The sequence below is a fragment of the Heteronotia binoei genome, chromosome 20 (assembly GCF_032191835.1).
Source record: "Heteronotia binoei isolate CCM8104 ecotype False Entrance Well chromosome 20, APGP_CSIRO_Hbin_v1, whole genome shotgun sequence".
In the NCBI taxonomy this organism is placed as follows: Eukaryota; Metazoa; Chordata; class Lepidosauria; order Squamata; family Gekkonidae; genus Heteronotia; species Heteronotia binoei.
The window spans coordinates 19,306,408-19,323,498 of NC_083242.1; the positions used below are offsets into that span (position 1 = coordinate 19,306,408).

The window sequence follows — 17,091 nt, forward strand, 5'->3', positions numbered from 1 at the left end:
GCTGAAGGAGGGAACATGTAGTTAGTCATGTCAGGGTTTTTCTCTATACCAGCTTTACTGTTTTTCTCTTTTCCACTCTTCTGCTAATAATTAAAACCCACTTGTTTGTTCTTGAGCACCTACAATAAACTTATTGTTATACTGCCTGGGTCCTCATACCTGTTTGGTCACAGAGGAAAGTATTTGCCAAGAAGGAAGACAGAGAGGTTGGTTGAGTGCTCTGGGCTCTCTCAGACAGACCTGTACCAGAGTGGTAGCAGCCTGTAGAGGTTCTCCCTAGTCCCCTGCTTGTGACAACCACTGTGAGCTCCTTAGAGGAAGAGAGGGATGGAACCAGGCTTTTTGCTAGCAGGAACTCCGTTGCATATTAGGCCACACACCCTTGATGTAGCCACTCCTTCAAGAGCTTACGAGGCTCTTCTTACAGAGCCTACTGTGAGCTCTTGGAGGATTGGCTACATCAGGGAGGGTGTAGCCTAATATGCAAAGGAGTTCCTGCTACCCAAAAAGCCCTGGATGGAACTATCCCAATATGCAATTTGTAGGATTATGCAGTTGTATTCCTAATAAGCAAAAGAATAACGATGAAGAGTCTTGCTTTACTAGGGTTGCAGCATCACTGAGCAACTTCAGTAATGCTGAGAGAAATACAGTTTGTCACACAGGGGGATGGACTAGATGTCCCTGGAGATCCCTTCCAACTCTTATTCTATGTCAGGAGCTCCTCAGGTCGACTTGACTGTCATCCTTGGTTTGTTTGAGTGCCGAGCCGTGTGCAGTAACTCAGCCTTCCTTTGTTGCTCTAACCTGCTGCAGGGTTTCCTCGAAATGACGAGTCTCTTTTATGGCTATTACGCAATAGATACTGTATATTTTGGCGTTATAAGGTACAAGATGCCTCTTGCGTATTTGCTGACCACCCTGACTTACCTTTTGCTGAGCCTTTTCTGGATTGTTAAAAGGTAACCAATGTTTGTGAGGTGTGTGTGTGTGGCTAAACCCGCCTGTTTTATGATAGCCGCTCTGAGCCTGCTTTGGTGGGGTAGGGCGGGATATAAATCAAATAAAATGAAATGAAATATCATCACCAACATCAAAAATTTGTTTTGAGGGTGGCTAAGATAAGGGCTATGATAAAGCCTATAAAAAGGGCTTTGCATATTTTGAAGAGCTCTAAAGAAGTGAATAGGATTATTGATAATAAAACCATTGTTGACAGTATATTACCGGCACTCTTCACAACAGCTTAAAGAGCTTAAACCCTCATTAGTTGGCCTGATTGTAGTGCTGCACTCAGAGCTTCTTCATCTAAAGGAGCAGCCATCTGGCATGGCAGAGATGCATACTGCTCCTTGCTGACTGGAGCGTAGGAAAAGCTGTCAGATGGTCCCATGACAGTTTGTTGGGCCAGGCCAGCTGATGCATCAGTCCCAGGATTCTGCTGTAGGTGCTCAGACTTCCCTTTTACTACAAGGGCAAGTGGATTTGAAGCTGCATATTTAGTGATGTGTTTGCAGAGATTTTTTTGGGGGGGAGGTGAGGAATGGTACCGCATAACAACATATTTCTCGTGAGATGCTGATTGCATTTTAGCGCTAATACTTGTCAAGATCCCTTGCCATTTTATATACTCTGTGATTTTATACAGCAGATATAAGATGTATCTGTTATAGGCTTGCTTGGCTGCGATTATGCCTTTCTGTGTAACACATAAGTATGCCCCAAGAATAGATACATGACCTGGTATTCAAGGTCATCTTTATCTGTTCCTGGAGACAGCTTTGCTGCCCACTGTCTGCAAAAGAGAAAGTACTGTGAGAACTAATTTGTAAATGCTTTGATGGGCTTTTAGTTGCAACTTTGAGTGGGCAATGTAACGGCCTGAGATAAAGTATGTATTCCTGGGTTTCACCCACATGCCTCAGATCTGACACTTTTGTGTGAAGCATCTGGTCTATCTGTCAATAAAACCAACTTTCTGAATATCCTGGAAGTCTTCTTTATTTGAGGATAGTCCCAGAGCTGACGTGCTTTGGAGGAAGTCCCATTGAGTTCCACAGAGCTTAATTCAGAATAAATATGCATAGGACTAAGTGACAACTACTCGTGTGCTCTTATATTTAAAAAATGGAACTATCGCTAAAGAGGACTTTGAACTTTTTTATTTTTAAAAAATGCATTGCCTCTCCTAGATCCGTCGAAGGGTTTAAGCAAAGCTTGGTCCGTAACGAAGATCAATTTCAGAGCTATTGCAACAAAATATTTGCTGGCTGGGACTTCTGTATCACAGATGTAAATGCTGCACAGCTGAAGCACATCAGTTTGCACTATGAACTTAAAGTGAGTGTGTGTGTGTGTTTGTGCATCCTCTCCCTGCCCCCACCCCCACCCCATTGCATGTCAGACTGCTTTGTGCTTGAGATAGAATCCTAGTTAAATTGTGGCTGGGGCAACTCAGAGCAGCATATCCCAGTTGGAGGCAAAACTGAGACACACCTGTAGGCAATGCCTTTTGAAGGATAACACACCTCTACAGTCTTCGGTTGGCTAAACCACTATGTGAAGCGTTCTATACAGACGAGCTTTTGCTTCATTGTGGCTTCCTGCAGGAACTGCTAGCAAGTGACAAGTATTCCCGTTCTTGTCCCTTGATTGCTCAGAACTTAGTCATTGTTTTCTTATCATTAGACTGCACAGTGGAGTCCATGGATCCTCCCATGAACATAAGAACATAAGAGAAACCATGTTGGATCAGGCGGCCAATGGCCCATCCAATCCAACACTCTGTGTCACACAGTGGCTATAAAAACCAAGTGCCATCAGGAGGTCCACCAGTGGGGCTAGAAGCCCTGCCACTGTGCCCCCCCAAGCACCACATGCCTGGGAGAATACTGAAATATGCTGATAACATGCCCACAATAAGAATCTAAATACACTCTTTTTCTTCCTCACCGTGGCTTCAGCAGCTGGACAAGAAAAAGATGTTTTCCTTCTACGTGCTGTTGTTCTTACACCACGTTCCAGTGAAGGCTCAGAATCCCCAGTGGCCTGCAAACTTCATTGTGTAAATTGGAACTCAGCACCTAGAAGGCACTCCCTGGCAGCGTTTCCTCTAAGCTGAGTTAGCGTGAGCTAGCTCAAGGATTTTTACCCTCCAGCTCCAGTACAATTTATGCAGTAGCTAACAACTTTAATGCAAAGTAGAATTTTTGCTCACAAGACTCTGCAGCTTAGAGGTAACAGTCCCTGCCCTTCCAACTCCTAAGTGAATTTCATCCTAACCAATGTTCCCTCTAAGCTGTGGAGTCTTGTGAGCAAAAATTCTACTTTGTGAGCTACTGACATTAAAGTTGTGAGCTACTGCATACATTATTGTGCTCTGGGGCCATTTTTCCTGAGCTAAGACAAAAAGGTGTGAGCTGGAGGCTAAAAATCTGTGAGCTAGCTCATGCTAACTCAGCTTAGAGGGAATACTGATCCTTACCCTTCAGACCTTGGCTTAAAATGGATTAACAGTGGTTTGAGTATTAGTCAAGGGGCAGATCTGTGACCATAATCTCAGTGGTTTTCTTTGTTCCTTTTACTGACTGCTTTTTTTCTGTTTTACAGACAGATTTGGAAGAAGAAAGGCTACGGCAGAGAGCGGCGGAAAGAACCACCCAAGAGAAAATCCGTATCTATTGTTTGAGAATATTCTTAAATCTCATAGTCCTTGCTGTGTTGTCAGCCTGCTTTTATGCAATCTATCGAGCCACTGTCTATTCACAAGAAAATATTTCCTATGTAAGTGATGGGCAAATTTTACAAACTGCTCCAAGTAGCCCAGTACTGAGAAAAGAGCAAGCTAGCAATTTTAAAGTTTAGCACGGAGAGATTTTGAATCTGACAAAGGGTAACCTCTAAGGGAAGACTGTTGATCTCTGAGGCTCCAACTGCAACTGTCTGTACAACAATTGTAAAAGCTGGAGAGTGTCTAAATTTGAAGGAAATACTGGATATTACATTATTGAATTCAAAGCCTTACTTAGTGTACTGCAACCTGAAGAAGGCAAATGAAATGGAAAGTTACCTAGGCAATCCATTTCTGCTGCTGTAACATCAACCCCTCTGTAACCCCTCTATTGCAGGGGTGGCCAGCGGTAGCTCTCCAGATGTTTTTTGCCTACAAATCCCATCAGCCCCAGCCAGCATGGCCAGTGGCTGGGGCTTATGGGAGTTGTAGGCAAAAAACATTTGGAGAGCTACTGTTGGCCACCCCTGCTCTATTGTAATTTTGTTTCAAAATATAGAGTAGCAAACCAAGACTTGTATCAACAGTTGTTACTTTCATAGTTTTTTTCCCTTTTGTTACAATAGCAATTTTAAAGCAGCAGCAGTATATACCCATCCATTGGTTCAGAGGGGAGTTGTTTTGGTTTGCAGTAGAACAGTTAGATCTGAGTTCAGGAGCACCAAGGAGACCAACCAGATTTTCAGGGTATGAGCCTCCATTCCTGCTCAACCTTTTGGCCAAGGTTGAGTGTAGTGTGAGTAGGGTATGAGCCTTTGAGAGTCAAAGCTGCCTTCATAGGATATGAATAAGAATGGAGATCTGAGTCTTTATATTCCAGCCAGAAGGTGGGAAAGATATTGTAAAGAATGATCTCAGGATGCAAAAATCCCATACGTATTGTTATCAGCTTGATTAGGGCAGAGGGGGAACTGCTTGGGAGCAGAAAATTATCATCATAAGAACATAAGAGAAACCACATTGGATCAGGCCCATCCAGTCCAACCCTCTGTGTCACACAGTGGCCAAAGGAAAAAAAAGCCAGGTGCCATCAGAAGGTCCACCAGTGGGGCCAGGACACTAGAAAAGCCCTCCCACTGTTCCACCCAAGCACCAAGAAACAGATCATCACTTGCCCCAGACAGAGAGTTCCATCTAAACCTTGTGGCTAATAGCCACTGAAAGACCGCTGTCCCATATGTTTATCCAATCCCCATTATCCCCATTCAGCCCTGGTGAGTTCATTGTTCTAAACTTGTGAATGAACTTAAATTCAGCAATTTGCACATTGTAATCCTTCCTTGAAGCTTCTTTATTTGAGGACTACTGTTCTCTTTAGTTGTGTTACTGCAACTTTAATGACTGCGATTGCTCTTTAGCGTTTATCTCTTGGCATTCAATGTAAGAACTGGGTCATAGGAGACCTAAGGGGAAAGTAACATTTCTCCCACCAGTTGGCTGGATTTTGCACTTAACCAGATATACCTCTCTATGCAGGACAAGAAAAGCAAATTGGAGGACAATCTCTGGGTACAGTACTTGCCTTCTGTAGTAATCACAACAACCAACTTCATTGCCCCACTGATTTTTTCCGTTCTCATCAAGCTTGAAGACTATTCTCCAGCATTTGAAATCCGATTGACACTGATGAGGTAACTACCTAGTCTGCTATCTTTCTGAGCCAATATTTTGATTCTTCAACAGAATATCATGAAGGGGCCTTTATTAATATATTTTGTTTAGGAAACGTGCACCTTGCCTTTCTAGGAGAGCCAGTTTGGTGCAGTGGTTAAGTGCGTGGACTCTTATTTGGGAGAACCGGGTTTGATTCCCCACTCCTCCACTTGCACCTAGCATGGCCTTGGGTCAGCCATAGCTCTGGCAGAGGTTGTCCTTGAAAGGGCAGCTGCTGTGAGAGTCCTCTCAGCCCCACCCACCTCACAGGGTGTCTGTTGTGGGGGAGGAAGGTAAAGGAGATTGTAGGCCGCTCTTAGACTCTGTCCTTGAAAGGGCAGCTGCTGTGAGAGCCCTCTCCAGTCCCACCCACCTCACAGGGTGTCTGTTGTGGGGGAGGAAGGTAAAGGAGATTGTGAGCCGCTCTGAGACTCTTCGGAGTGGAGGGTGGGATATAAATCCAATATCATCTTCTTCTTCTGTTAAAGACTTTAAACTCACAAGGTGGCTAATGGTCCAACAACAGTGGGATCACTTGGCTCTCTGTCTCCTTGTGTGATCAGGTGCTGCAACAAAGTGTCCCACTCCTCCATGTGCACCATGCGACCTTGGGTCAGCCACAAGTTCTCTCAAGGCTGTTCTGCTCAAGAGCAGTCTCTATCAGAGCTCTCTCAGCCCCACCAGCCTCTTAGGGTGTCTGTTGTGGGGAAGGGAAAGGAGATTTGTAAGCCGCTCTGAGACTCCTTTGGCTAGCAAAGGGTAGAGTGTAAATCCTATCTCTTCTCTTCTCTAATACAAGGAATATTCATTTTCTTTGTCTCCCCCCCTCCCCCAGGTGTGTCTTTGTGCGGTTGGCCAACATTGGTGTTCTTTTGTTCTCCTTGTGGACTCGGATCACTTTCTGTGCTGATCAAAAGTGCGCAGCCTGTGGCTACAACTACAAGCTCTACCCCGTAAGCAGATTTTGCATATGGACGTAAATCATTACAAGGCCTGTGGGGAAAATTCTCCCTTTCAGTCGCTTGTCCTTGAAAGGTTTCTTAAGGAGTGGAGGAGTGCTGACAGACAAGCTCCATAACGAGATCTTGCTTGTGTACTTAACAAACCTCTGGGCTGCCTTTCTGTCTAATAGAGACTCAAGGTGGCTCACAGTAACAGTGAAAAACCCTAATTACACAATATGGCCAAACGTTTAAAAAGAGCATCTGTAGGATCAATCGAACAAGGAAAACTATGGCACAGGTTTTTATAAGGATCTCAGAAACTAAGCAGGGTCAGCCCCAGTTAGTCCTTGGATGGGAGACCAGCAAGGAAGTCCAGGGTTGCTACGCAGAGGCAGGCAATGGCAAACTTCCTCTGAACATCTCTTGCCTTGAAAGCCCCATGAAGAGACGCCATTAATGGACTGCAACTTGATGGGACTTTCCACCACTACAGATTGTGTGGAAGGGAAATCAGCTCCCCAAAGCATCCACAAATGAGAGACTTCACTCTTTGTCTAAAATATGGTGCCAGGTGAAAATCTCTAGGAGGGAGTTTTGCAAACACGATACAGGCCCTTTCTGCAGTGGATCTCACCTGCAAGTGGAGGTACCTGGAAAGTGACTTTTGATCTTGGGCGTTCTGCAGATTACTGGGAGAATGCAATGCCGGTATAGGATATTGGCTAAGAAGGCTGAATTCAGTTTTTGTTGTAAATTGACCAAATGGCTTCAGACAAACCAGTCTCTTGCCTTCATCCCCCGTCTGCTGTGTGAGGGTTACAGAGCAGAGGTGTGCAGTTTTTCTCTCTCAGTATTTTTCAGTTCAAGTCTATTGGAAAATTTTTCGGAGTTCTTGAAAACCCCTGGATCCCAATACCAGTAAGGATTCGAATCTGGGAATACAGTTTTTTTTGGGGGGTCCAATATGCCCGAAGCAAAAAACACTGAGGGGAAAAAAACCAGTGGCAAAGTCACTATAAATAGCTGAGGCAGCTCAGCTGGCACTCTTTTGGGCAATCCCTTTAAACCAAGAGTGTCAGACATGCAGCCCAGGGGCCGAATTAGGCCCCCAGAGGTCTACTATCAGACCCACAAGCAAGTCTGTTTCCTTCTCTCTCTCTCTTGCTTCTCTGTTATCGGAGACTGTAAACAAAATATTGCAAGACCGCTAATCTTTTAAGCATGTTTTATTTAAAGTTAAAAAAATATTTAATTGCGTTTTTCTGTGTCCTTTATCATTATTTATGTCTCTGCTACCTGGCATTACATTTTATGAGACGCATGGCCCAGACCAATGAAGTCTCATTTATATGAGATCCAGCCCTCACAACAAATGACCTCAACACCCCTGCTTTAGACTGCCCAGAAGAGCCTGCCAAACAGCCAATCCTGTGGGAGAACTCTCCTCGCAGACTCAGTTGGGGCTCTGCTGGAAGCCTGGTGTTGCCAGTTATTTCCAAATATATCTGGGTTTTTTTCCCAGTTCTCCCGAAAAATCCCAGATACATTTCGAAAGCTGACATATACCTGAAAATTACCAATAAGGCAGGGGTGGCCAACGGTAGCTCTCCAGATGTTTTTTGGCCTACAACTCCCATCAGCCCCAGCCAGCATGGCCAATGGTCGGGGCTGATGGGAGTTGTAGGCCAAAAAACATCTGGAGAGCTACCATTAGCCCCCCCTGCAATAAGGTGTTTTTCAGGTATATTTTCAGTTCGGGTAAACCTGACAGCACACCCCTATTACGGAGCAATATTGCTTCATTCCAAATGAGACCAAAGTTAATTTAGCTTGCAATCCGTTCGCCTACCTAGTTATATAACCTACTCTGCATACTGAGCTAGATCTTCCCACTCTGGGGTCATTGCCAAGAAAAATGAGCCAGTGTTGTGTAGCGGTTAGTGTGTCAAACCAGACTCTTGGAGACCTGGATTCAAATCCCTCCTGTGCCGTGTGAGCTCACTGAGTGACTCTGGGCCAGCCTGTCACCCTAGACTGTCACATGTTTGCTGAAAAGATAAAATGGAACAGATCAAAAGGACATGAGCTGTTTTGGGTCCTCATTGGGGAGAAAGTCAGGATATTAATGTAGTAAATAAGAAAAGAGCCACCATGAATGAAGTTCCAAAACGTGAGTGAGCCTGGATCTAATACTAGGCAGTGTTGGTATGATGCTGCTCTATCTTGGGATCATTTTCAGTAATTGAAAAAGTGGGAAGGTTTTAGAACTGCTTGAAAAGGAACAAGGTGACATTTTGCCCCATTCTAGTAGTTACTTTGAATTCTGTTTGGGGGCTAGGAGGAGAAGCTGTGCTGTTTTTTGTGGGCTGCTGGATCTTCTTTGTTTCTTCCAGTTGCTGGGCTTATTCTGTTGTCTCGTCTTTTCATTTCAGTGCTGGGAATCTCGGGTCGGGCAGGAGATGTATAAACTGATGATCTTTGACTTCATAATCATTTTTGCAGTTACGGTCTTTGTTGACTTCCCTAGAAAGTGAGTATGCCACTTGGGTGGGGGGAAAACCCCCTGAGAGGCAAACCTTTCCTTGTCTATGGACAGCCTCCTAACCTTAAACAGCTTTTTACACACAGCAGTTGAAAATGGTCTCTGGTACTAGGGTCTGGAGTAGGGATCCCAATCCATCGATCCAAGCGGGGGATCCCCTGACTTGGGGAGGGCTTTCCTGCCACCGGCCAGCTGGCCTGCGGGTGAAAGCCCACCTCAAAATGAGGTTTTTCAGGCCACAACGCAACACTGCAAATAACACAAGAAGGGAGGGAGTCTTCAGAATTGAAACTGAGGGCTATGTCAGTTTGTAAAGATTTTACAGCTGGTGGCTTGGAAGGAGATTGCATCTGCTTGGTCAGCAGAAGGTCCCAGGTTCAACCCCTGGCATCCAGGCAAGTAGGCGTGAATGGTGTAGTAGTGACTGAATTTAGAAGTCGTGGCTTTTGTGGTCTAACTGAAAAAGGGCTGCCACCGGACATCGGTGGGTCTGATCATAGTTAAGAAGTCAATACCGCCTATACTGGACTGAAATAGCGCTATAGAATGGTTTTAAAGTTGATATGTAAATTATGGTTTTATATGTTTTATTGGATTAATTGTTTTTATAATGTTGTAAGCTGCCCTGAGTCCGCTTGCGGAGAGGGCGGGATATAAATAAAAAGTAAAAAATAAATAAATAAGAGGATCTTCTTCTTTATGTAAACGGCTAAGTTTACTCAGGGGTTTTTGGTGAGCTACCCTGCTAAAAGCCTTTTGAAAGTTCAGGTGTACAATATCTGCTAGGTCACTGTTATCTCCTGCTTGTTCGCTTTCTCAAAGAGCTCCAAAAGGTTGGTGAGGCAGGCCTTCCCTTTGCAGAAGGCATGCTGATTTTCCTTCAGTGGGCTTTGTCCTCCTATGTGCCTAACGAATTCTATCTTTGATTACAGTTTTTCCCTAATTTGCCTGGCACAGACATTAGGCTGATTAGCCTGTAATTTCCTTGTTCCCCTCTGGATCCCTTTTTAAAACCTGAGGTAACATTTGCTACTCTTCAGTCTTCTGGTACAGTGACTGAATTTAGTGATATGTCTTCAGAAATGTGGTTTCCTTCACTATTGGCATAATTCACTAGGTTGAGAGCTTTGGAGTAGTGGTTCAGCGACCCGTCCCAATCGCCTTCCACATTTAGTTAGTCAGGGCTTTTTTTTGTAGCAGGAACTCCTTTGCTTGTTAGGCCACACACCCCTGCTGTAGCGAATCCTCCAAAAGCTTATATGGCTCATAGTACAGGGCCCACTGTAAGCTCCAGGAGGATTGGCTACATCAGGGAGGCATGGCCTAATATGCAAAGGAGTTCCTGATACAAAAAAGCCCTGGTTATAGTTAATCTGCTAACCTATTTATGTAACCTATCTCACATCTGCTTCAGTGGGGAGGGCGGGATATAAATAAAATAAAATAAATCTCTGAGTTCCTGAAGACCTCTTGGGTGTGTGCCATCAGGACCTGGAGAGTTATCTGGTTTTAAGTTTCCTAGCAGTTCTAGAACTTTATCTCTGGTCACCTCAATTTGGCTCAGTTCTACTGAAGCCCTTCTTGAAAATGGGGGCTGTGGCATGGGTATGTGCCCCACTTTCCACAGTGAACACAGAAGCAGTCTCTGCCATCTCTTCATCTTCCTGTAGCAATCCCATTATTCCTTTGTCATTCAAGGGCCCCACTACTTCTCTGGCTGGTTTCCTGCTCTAGATATTTTTTAAAATGTTTGTTTGTCTTGATGCTTTTATCAACCTGTTCCTCAGCATCTCAAAATTAATTTCAATTTCTTTTACCAGAGCCTGTGGGTCCCTCCTGTTCAATTAATTAGGGCAAACCTTCAGATTTTTGAATGAATACTTCTTATAGCTTCTTTGACTTGCATTGTTAACCACCCAGGCCTTCTTTTTGGCTTGGCATGCCTTTCCTAACCTGTGGAATGCATTCTACTTGGACTTCAATTAGTGTGCTTTTAAATAGCTTCCAAGCATCCTCAAGGGCAGGGGTGGCCAAACTTGCTTTAACATAAGAGCCGCATAGAATAAACATCAGATGTTTGAGAGCCACAAGACGTGAACGTCAGGTGTTTGAAGGAGGAAAATAGATGGAGGAAGGAGGGAGGAAGAGGTGGAAAGAAAGCAACTTTAAATGCATTCTCAAAACTGCCAGCTAGCTTAGTTTGGAGAAGTGATATAAAGAGACAAATACCTTCTCCAAGCCAGCCAATGGGGCAGCGGGGGTTTCAAGAGCCACCCAATATGTGTGAAAGATCCACAGTTTGGCCACCCCTGCTGTAGGGATTTGACTCTCCAGCACTTCCCCTTCAACTTCCTTTTTTACTATGCCCCTCAGTTTTGTAAAGTTCCTTTTTTTGAAATCAAATGATCAGGTCCAAAGAAGCTGGGCTGTCTTCTTCTGCTGTTTCATAACCTTCACCCCAAGTGAGAGACATTTTATTTCTTCCCCTGAGTTCTGTGCACGGGCTTTGGAGGCTGTGGCATAAACCAAGCCCATCTTTGTGAAGCCCTGGCCAAAGGAGCTGCATAATTCATACAGGCTGCTGTATCTAACTTCTTCCTGGTGCAGAGTTTCCAACTCGCATATGGTTACTTATTTTTGCCTACTCTGTTCTGCTTTTCTTTTTTCGCTGTTGGGTCGGAACACCCACCCGCCCTGGCTTTCATAGTGACATCTCAGAAGTATTGCCTAAAGTGCTGCCTGACAACATTCCTGGGTAATAAGTTTTATCCCTCTCTCTCGCCAAAGAGCATAGGGGGGCGTGTACTAGATTCCCTCATTTTCCTCATTACAAAGTTAGCTACGGAGGGCAGGGTAAAAGATGAAAAAGCAACTTGATTGGGGCAAGCTGTGAATGCATTTCTAATGCAGTTCCGTTTGTGTGATTCTCCTTCCGTAAATGCATGGGGGGGGGGGGGGTTGGATAGAAAAAGACTCCGTTTAGCTTTGTTGCTGGATGTTTAAATCCCAGGCTTCATTTTCGCTTTGTCGTCCTCAGGCTGATTGTTACCCACTGCTCCTTGAAGGCCTGCCGGTGGTGCGGACTGCAGGAGTTCGATGTTTCCGACAACGTCTTGGAAATTGTTTACGGGCAAACCATCTGCTGGGTCGGCACTTTCTATTGTCCGCTTCTCCCTGCGATTGCAACGATAAAATATTTTGTCATCTTTTATGTCAAAAAGGTAACAACAGGGTGTCCCACCTGACAGTAGGAAAACAAACAATTTTCATCTTGTGTGACTTTATAAAAAACGTTCTGCAACTGCCAACGTCATCCTGGGTGGTGTTCCCCACCCCCACCCCTACCCCACTTCCCTCATCTGGGTGGAATCTGCTTGGAACCCTGTTTGCGGTTTTCTTCAAACTAGAGAGCCAGTTTGGTGTAGTGGTTAAGTGTGCGGACTCTTATCTGGGAGAACTGGATTTGATTTCCCACTCCTCCACTTGCACCTGCTGGAATGGCCTTGGGTCAGCCATAGCTCTGGCAGAGGTTGTCCTTGAAAGGGCAGCTGCTGGGAGAGCCCTCTCAGCCCCTCCCACCTCACAGGGTGACTGTTGTGGGGGAGGAAGGTAAAGGAGATTGTGAGCCACTCTGAGACTCTGTTCTTGAAAGGGCAGTTGCTATGAGAGCCCTCTCCAGCCCCACCCAGCTGGCCTTGAAAGGGCACCTGTCCTTGAAAGGGCAGCTGCTGTGAGAGCCCTTTCAGCCCCACCCACCTCACGGGGTGTCTGTTGTGGGGGAGGGAGATAAAGGCGATTGTTAGCCGCTCTAAGACTGTCCTTGAAAGGGCAGCTGCTGGGAGAGCCCTCTCAGCCCCACCCACCTCACAGGGTGTCTGTTGTGGGGGAGGAAGGTAAAGAAGATTGTGAGCTGCTCTGAGACTCTTTGGAGTGGAGGACGGGATATAAATCCAATATCATCATCTTCTTCAATAGCCAGACTACTCTGTCAGTTCTGGAACACAGCTCAGAGGCCTTGATTGGATGAGCAAGTTCTTAAACGGTCAAAATTTCATGATTTGAACTGTGATTGGAAGCTGCAGTGGAGGAAGGGGATGTTGACAGGAGAGAGAAATTAAGAATCTTGGGGTGGGCTTGGGCCTTCCTTCCAGGAAAGAGACAGTTTGGTGTAGCGGTTAAGTGCACAGACTCTTATCTGGGAGAACCAGGTTAGATTCCCCACTCCTCCACATGCAGCTGCTGGAGTGACCTTGGGTGAGCCACAAGTTCTCTCAGGGCTGTTCTGCTCAAGAGCAGTTCTGGGAGAACTCTGCCAGCCCCACCTGTCTCACACAGGGTGTCTGTTGTAGGGGAGGAAAGTAAAGGAGATTGTGAGCTGCTTGGAGACTCAGATTCAGAGCAAAGGGCAGGATATAAATGTAATATCTTCTTCTTCAGTTTCAAGTGGCCAGTAAAACATAGGGGCTTTGCTGGCAGGCCACTGGGGGTAGATAGGGAGATTTTTTGCCTTTTCCCATTTTCCAAGGAGTAGCTCTGAAAGGCTAGTTCCTGATGATGGGATGGTGAGAAAAGAAGAAATAAACCGTCATTTGTCTTGGGCCCATGTGTTGTGGCATGTGGGCAGAGGTAATTTTTCTTTTTCCTCCCCTCCAGATAAGCCTGATGCACACGTGTAAGCCTTCTGCACGACCTTTCAGAGCATCGAGCTCCAACTTTTTCTTCCTGGTGGTGCTTTTGATCGGTTTAATCTTGGCTTTTATTCCCCTTGGACTCAGCATGACGCAGTAAGTGGCCGTGTTGTCGGCATAACTTTTTGGCTTGCTTCTCCAAGTGTGCTACTTTCTGTTACCGTGGCAAAGCACTGACAGCACGTCAGTCTTTCTTTCACCAAGCTCAGGTGTCAAAAATTCAGTATCTTTAGGTGGGATGACAACAGGAACTCAAGGGGTTTGCTTCCTTGTATGTCATGATCTGTCTCAGTTGTTCCCCGCATCCTGCGTGCAGATGTGTTTCCCTCTAAGCTGTGGGGTTTTGTGAGCAAAAATTTTGCTTTATGAGCTACTGGCATTAAAATTGTGAGTAGATAGATAGATAGATAGATAGATAGATAGATAGATAGATAGATAGATAGATAGATAGATAGATAGATAGATAGATAGATAATAGATAATTTTTATTTATATCCCGCCCTCCCCGCCGGAGCAGGCTCAGGGCGGCTGATGTGTAAATTAGTTTGCACTGGGGCCATTTTTCCTGTGTTAAGACAAAATTGTGTGAGCTGGAGACCAGTGTTCCCTCTTAAGCTGCAGAGTCCTGTGAGCAAAAATCCTACTTTGTGAGCTGCTGGCATTCCAGTTGTGAGCTGCTGCGTATGTTATTGTGCTCTGGGGTCAATTTTCCTGCGCTAAGACAAAAATGTGTGAGCTGGAGGCTAAAAATCTGTGGGCTAGCTCACCCTAACTCAGCTTAGAGGGAACACTGCTGAAGACTAAAAAAACCTTTGAGCTAGCTCACACGAACTCAGCTTAGAGGGAACTCTGCTCCCAGCCCCTTCTTTCTTCTTTCCTGAAGCAGACAGCCTAGCCCAGGCTCCCTGGAGCAGGAGGTACTTTTGACAAGTTCAGGAGATGTCATCTTTTGTCTCAAAGGAGCACCCGTTTGGAAATGGCTGTCTCTGTCATGGGACAAGGCTTGACTTGGGACTTCCTCGTGTTTTGTGACTGGCTGCAGCCACCCACGGCAGCCATTTTGCGGTGGAGTCCATCTCGTTTTGAAAATTTGGAAAGGAATTTTGAAAGTACCTGCCTGGCCTCTGCCATCTTTATGCTGACTAGCACTAACCAAACCTGACCTTAGCACGTGCTCGCAGCTTTCGAAAGGAGCTGCATCAAATGACGTGTCATGCTAATGTTTTGCTCGATAAAGAGAAACTGATTCTGTGATACTTATTTTATGGGCTACTTCGCTCTTTTCCTCAAACCCCCCTCCCCCGTCAGCATTCAGTCTTCAAAAGCTTGTGGACCTTATGTGTATTTTACTCGTTCGTGGGACATCATCGCCCACACCATCAATGAGTTCCCAGACGTTTTGAGGAAGGTTTTGAACAGCATGGCCTCGGAAGCATTTGTGGTCCCTTTCTTCATGGTTCTCTGGTGAGTCCCCATTCAACATCTTGGGGGTCAGTGCTCTGTACTTCTGCAGGCTTCAGCTCTGGAGGAAGGAGCAGCGCAAACACCGCAGCAGCCTTTAGCAGGGCTGAGTGTCTTGCTCATTTCTCTTCCTGCAGAGCCACGCTGATCTGCTTCCTTCCCTGCCCTAACTCGGGGCAGCTCTAGGAAAGGCTAGAGACTACAGGGGAGAGACTGGGGGTGGGGGCATGTGCGGAAATTCAGATCTAGGATCTACTTCTAACATCAAATGGCGTAAAACGTTACTACATCAGATAAAGCCATCCTGGAATTTCTAGATTCATGGACAGCCCTAGGCAAGTCCAGACTGTCACTCATGGCTTATACTCAACGAGCATCGATGCTCCTGGAGACAGGGAGCCCACAAACCTCAGCCTTTCTTGCAAGAAATGAATCTTGTGTGTTTCCTGTTATCAGTAGGATCCCTTTAAGCTTCCACCTAGAGTTCTTTAAACCACTGCTAAGCCAGATGTTGAACTTGGGTCTTTTGGCACACAATACACATGCTTTACCTGTAAGCTGTGGCCCAAGTAGCTTCACTTTAGGATTACTAGTTGTTTTCTGAGTAGCCTTTTCCAAACTTGGGTGTGCATTCGTATTGAGGTGCCTTGTTCTTTTTTTTTCTTTATTGTCTACAGCCTTATTATGTTCTATTTCATGGCCTTGGCCGGAGCTCACAAACGAGTTGTCAGTCAGCTCAGGGAACAGTTAGTTATGGTAAGTTCCGACCGTGCCCTTGTCCCCTGCAGTTTAGAACATGACCGTTTGGACACGTGAAATGGTGCATGTCCCACTTCTTTTCTTTCAGCATTTGTTATTAGCACATGTGTGAGATCAGAGTAGCTGATAAAGTTATGATAGATAGCAAATTAATACTTGGGAGTGGGGGAGAAGTGAGGTCCACCTTGGATTGTGATCCAGACCTGCATTCATTGTTAAAAAAAACTTCGGAACATCATGCTCTGAGTAACATTAACTGTAGCTATTCTAGATCCTAAAATCAAAATGAAAATGTTAACAATTTTGCAGTTCTTCCTGCTTTCCTGCAGGCTTCAAAATGCAGTATTGTGCTGGACTTAATTCTCCTCTTTAACTTGGGTGGCTGGAAATGAGTTGAGAATTTGGTCTTCAACTATAGTATTAGGGCTGTAGAGGTTCTCCAAGTAACCTGTTCTGCAGGAGAGGAAGTGGAAGGTGATTGGTTGCTCCTGATCACATGGCTGCCTTGCTGGGTGTTGCCCAGTGGTTTCTATTGAGAACCTGCCGAGGTTGCCTTAGATCTGGATGCTTGTTATTTATTTAAAACATGTCTATGCTGCATTTCTACCCAAATACGAGTCCCCAAGGGTGCCACTTTCAGCATGGAGTCAGAACCTGCAATTTGGGAAAATGCAAACATTAGCAGCTGCTCCACATTAATTACCAGTAAAGCAGCTGCTGCCGGTCACAGCTCTATTTGTTCTCCTTTTGCAGAAGCTGCAAGAAAAGCTTTGTCTCTTTCCCAGCTGTACATTAATTGTGTTTTTATTCCGATGGCCACCATATAGGAGAGCCGGGACAAACTCTTCCTCATCAGGAAGCTGACTGAAGCCCAGAGGCTTAGCTGAGGGGCCTGCAGATGCCTGTTCGACTGAGTTACATGCAGGACTTCTCACATAGCAACACCACGACAGCTGGGGATCTGCAGTGCCTTGAACCACTAATTGGGGACCTCATTGTTGCAGACAAGGGACACACAGGCTGAACTGGTGGCAGGTGTGAGTTTTCAACTTTGGTGCACATTCTTCTGAAAGTGTGTGTGCGCGCACACTTCCACTGATTACATCGCCCTCACGTTCTCGGCTGGAGTGAATTGCTGACCAACTCAGGGAAGCGTTTGTTACGTTAGGGTTTCAGGCATGTATACCCTTGGGTTTTTTTAATGCAGGATTTCCTTGTCTTCCGTTTGTACAGACCTCGCTGCCTCTAACCTGC

At 45.4% G+C, this 17,091-nt stretch overlaps 1 protein-coding gene across 1 annotated transcript in view; it reads left to right on the forward strand.

Moving 5' to 3' along the window:
• The window catches only part of TMC7 (transmembrane channel like 7), a 34,801-nt gene extending 17,994 nt beyond the window's left edge, over positions 1 to 16,807 (forward strand). The window contains exons 6-16 of the mRNA XM_060261031.1: positions 817 to 962; positions 2,193 to 2,340; positions 3,610 to 3,783; positions 5,267 to 5,421; positions 6,279 to 6,396; positions 8,820 to 8,917; positions 11,967 to 12,150; positions 13,583 to 13,713; positions 14,926 to 15,081; positions 15,756 to 15,834; positions 16,665 to 16,807. Of these exons, the coding sequence (XP_060117014.1) occupies positions 817 to 962; positions 2,193 to 2,340; positions 3,610 to 3,783; positions 5,267 to 5,421; positions 6,279 to 6,396; positions 8,820 to 8,917; positions 11,967 to 12,150; positions 13,583 to 13,713; positions 14,926 to 15,081; positions 15,756 to 15,834; positions 16,665 to 16,724 (1,449 nt within the window). The 3' untranslated portion in view covers positions 16,725 to 16,807. The remainder of the gene's footprint in view (positions 1 to 816; positions 963 to 2,192; positions 2,341 to 3,609; positions 3,784 to 5,266; positions 5,422 to 6,278; positions 6,397 to 8,819; positions 8,918 to 11,966; positions 12,151 to 13,582; positions 13,714 to 14,925; positions 15,082 to 15,755; positions 15,835 to 16,664) is intronic.
• Positions 16,808 to 17,091: the final 284 nt, after the last annotated feature.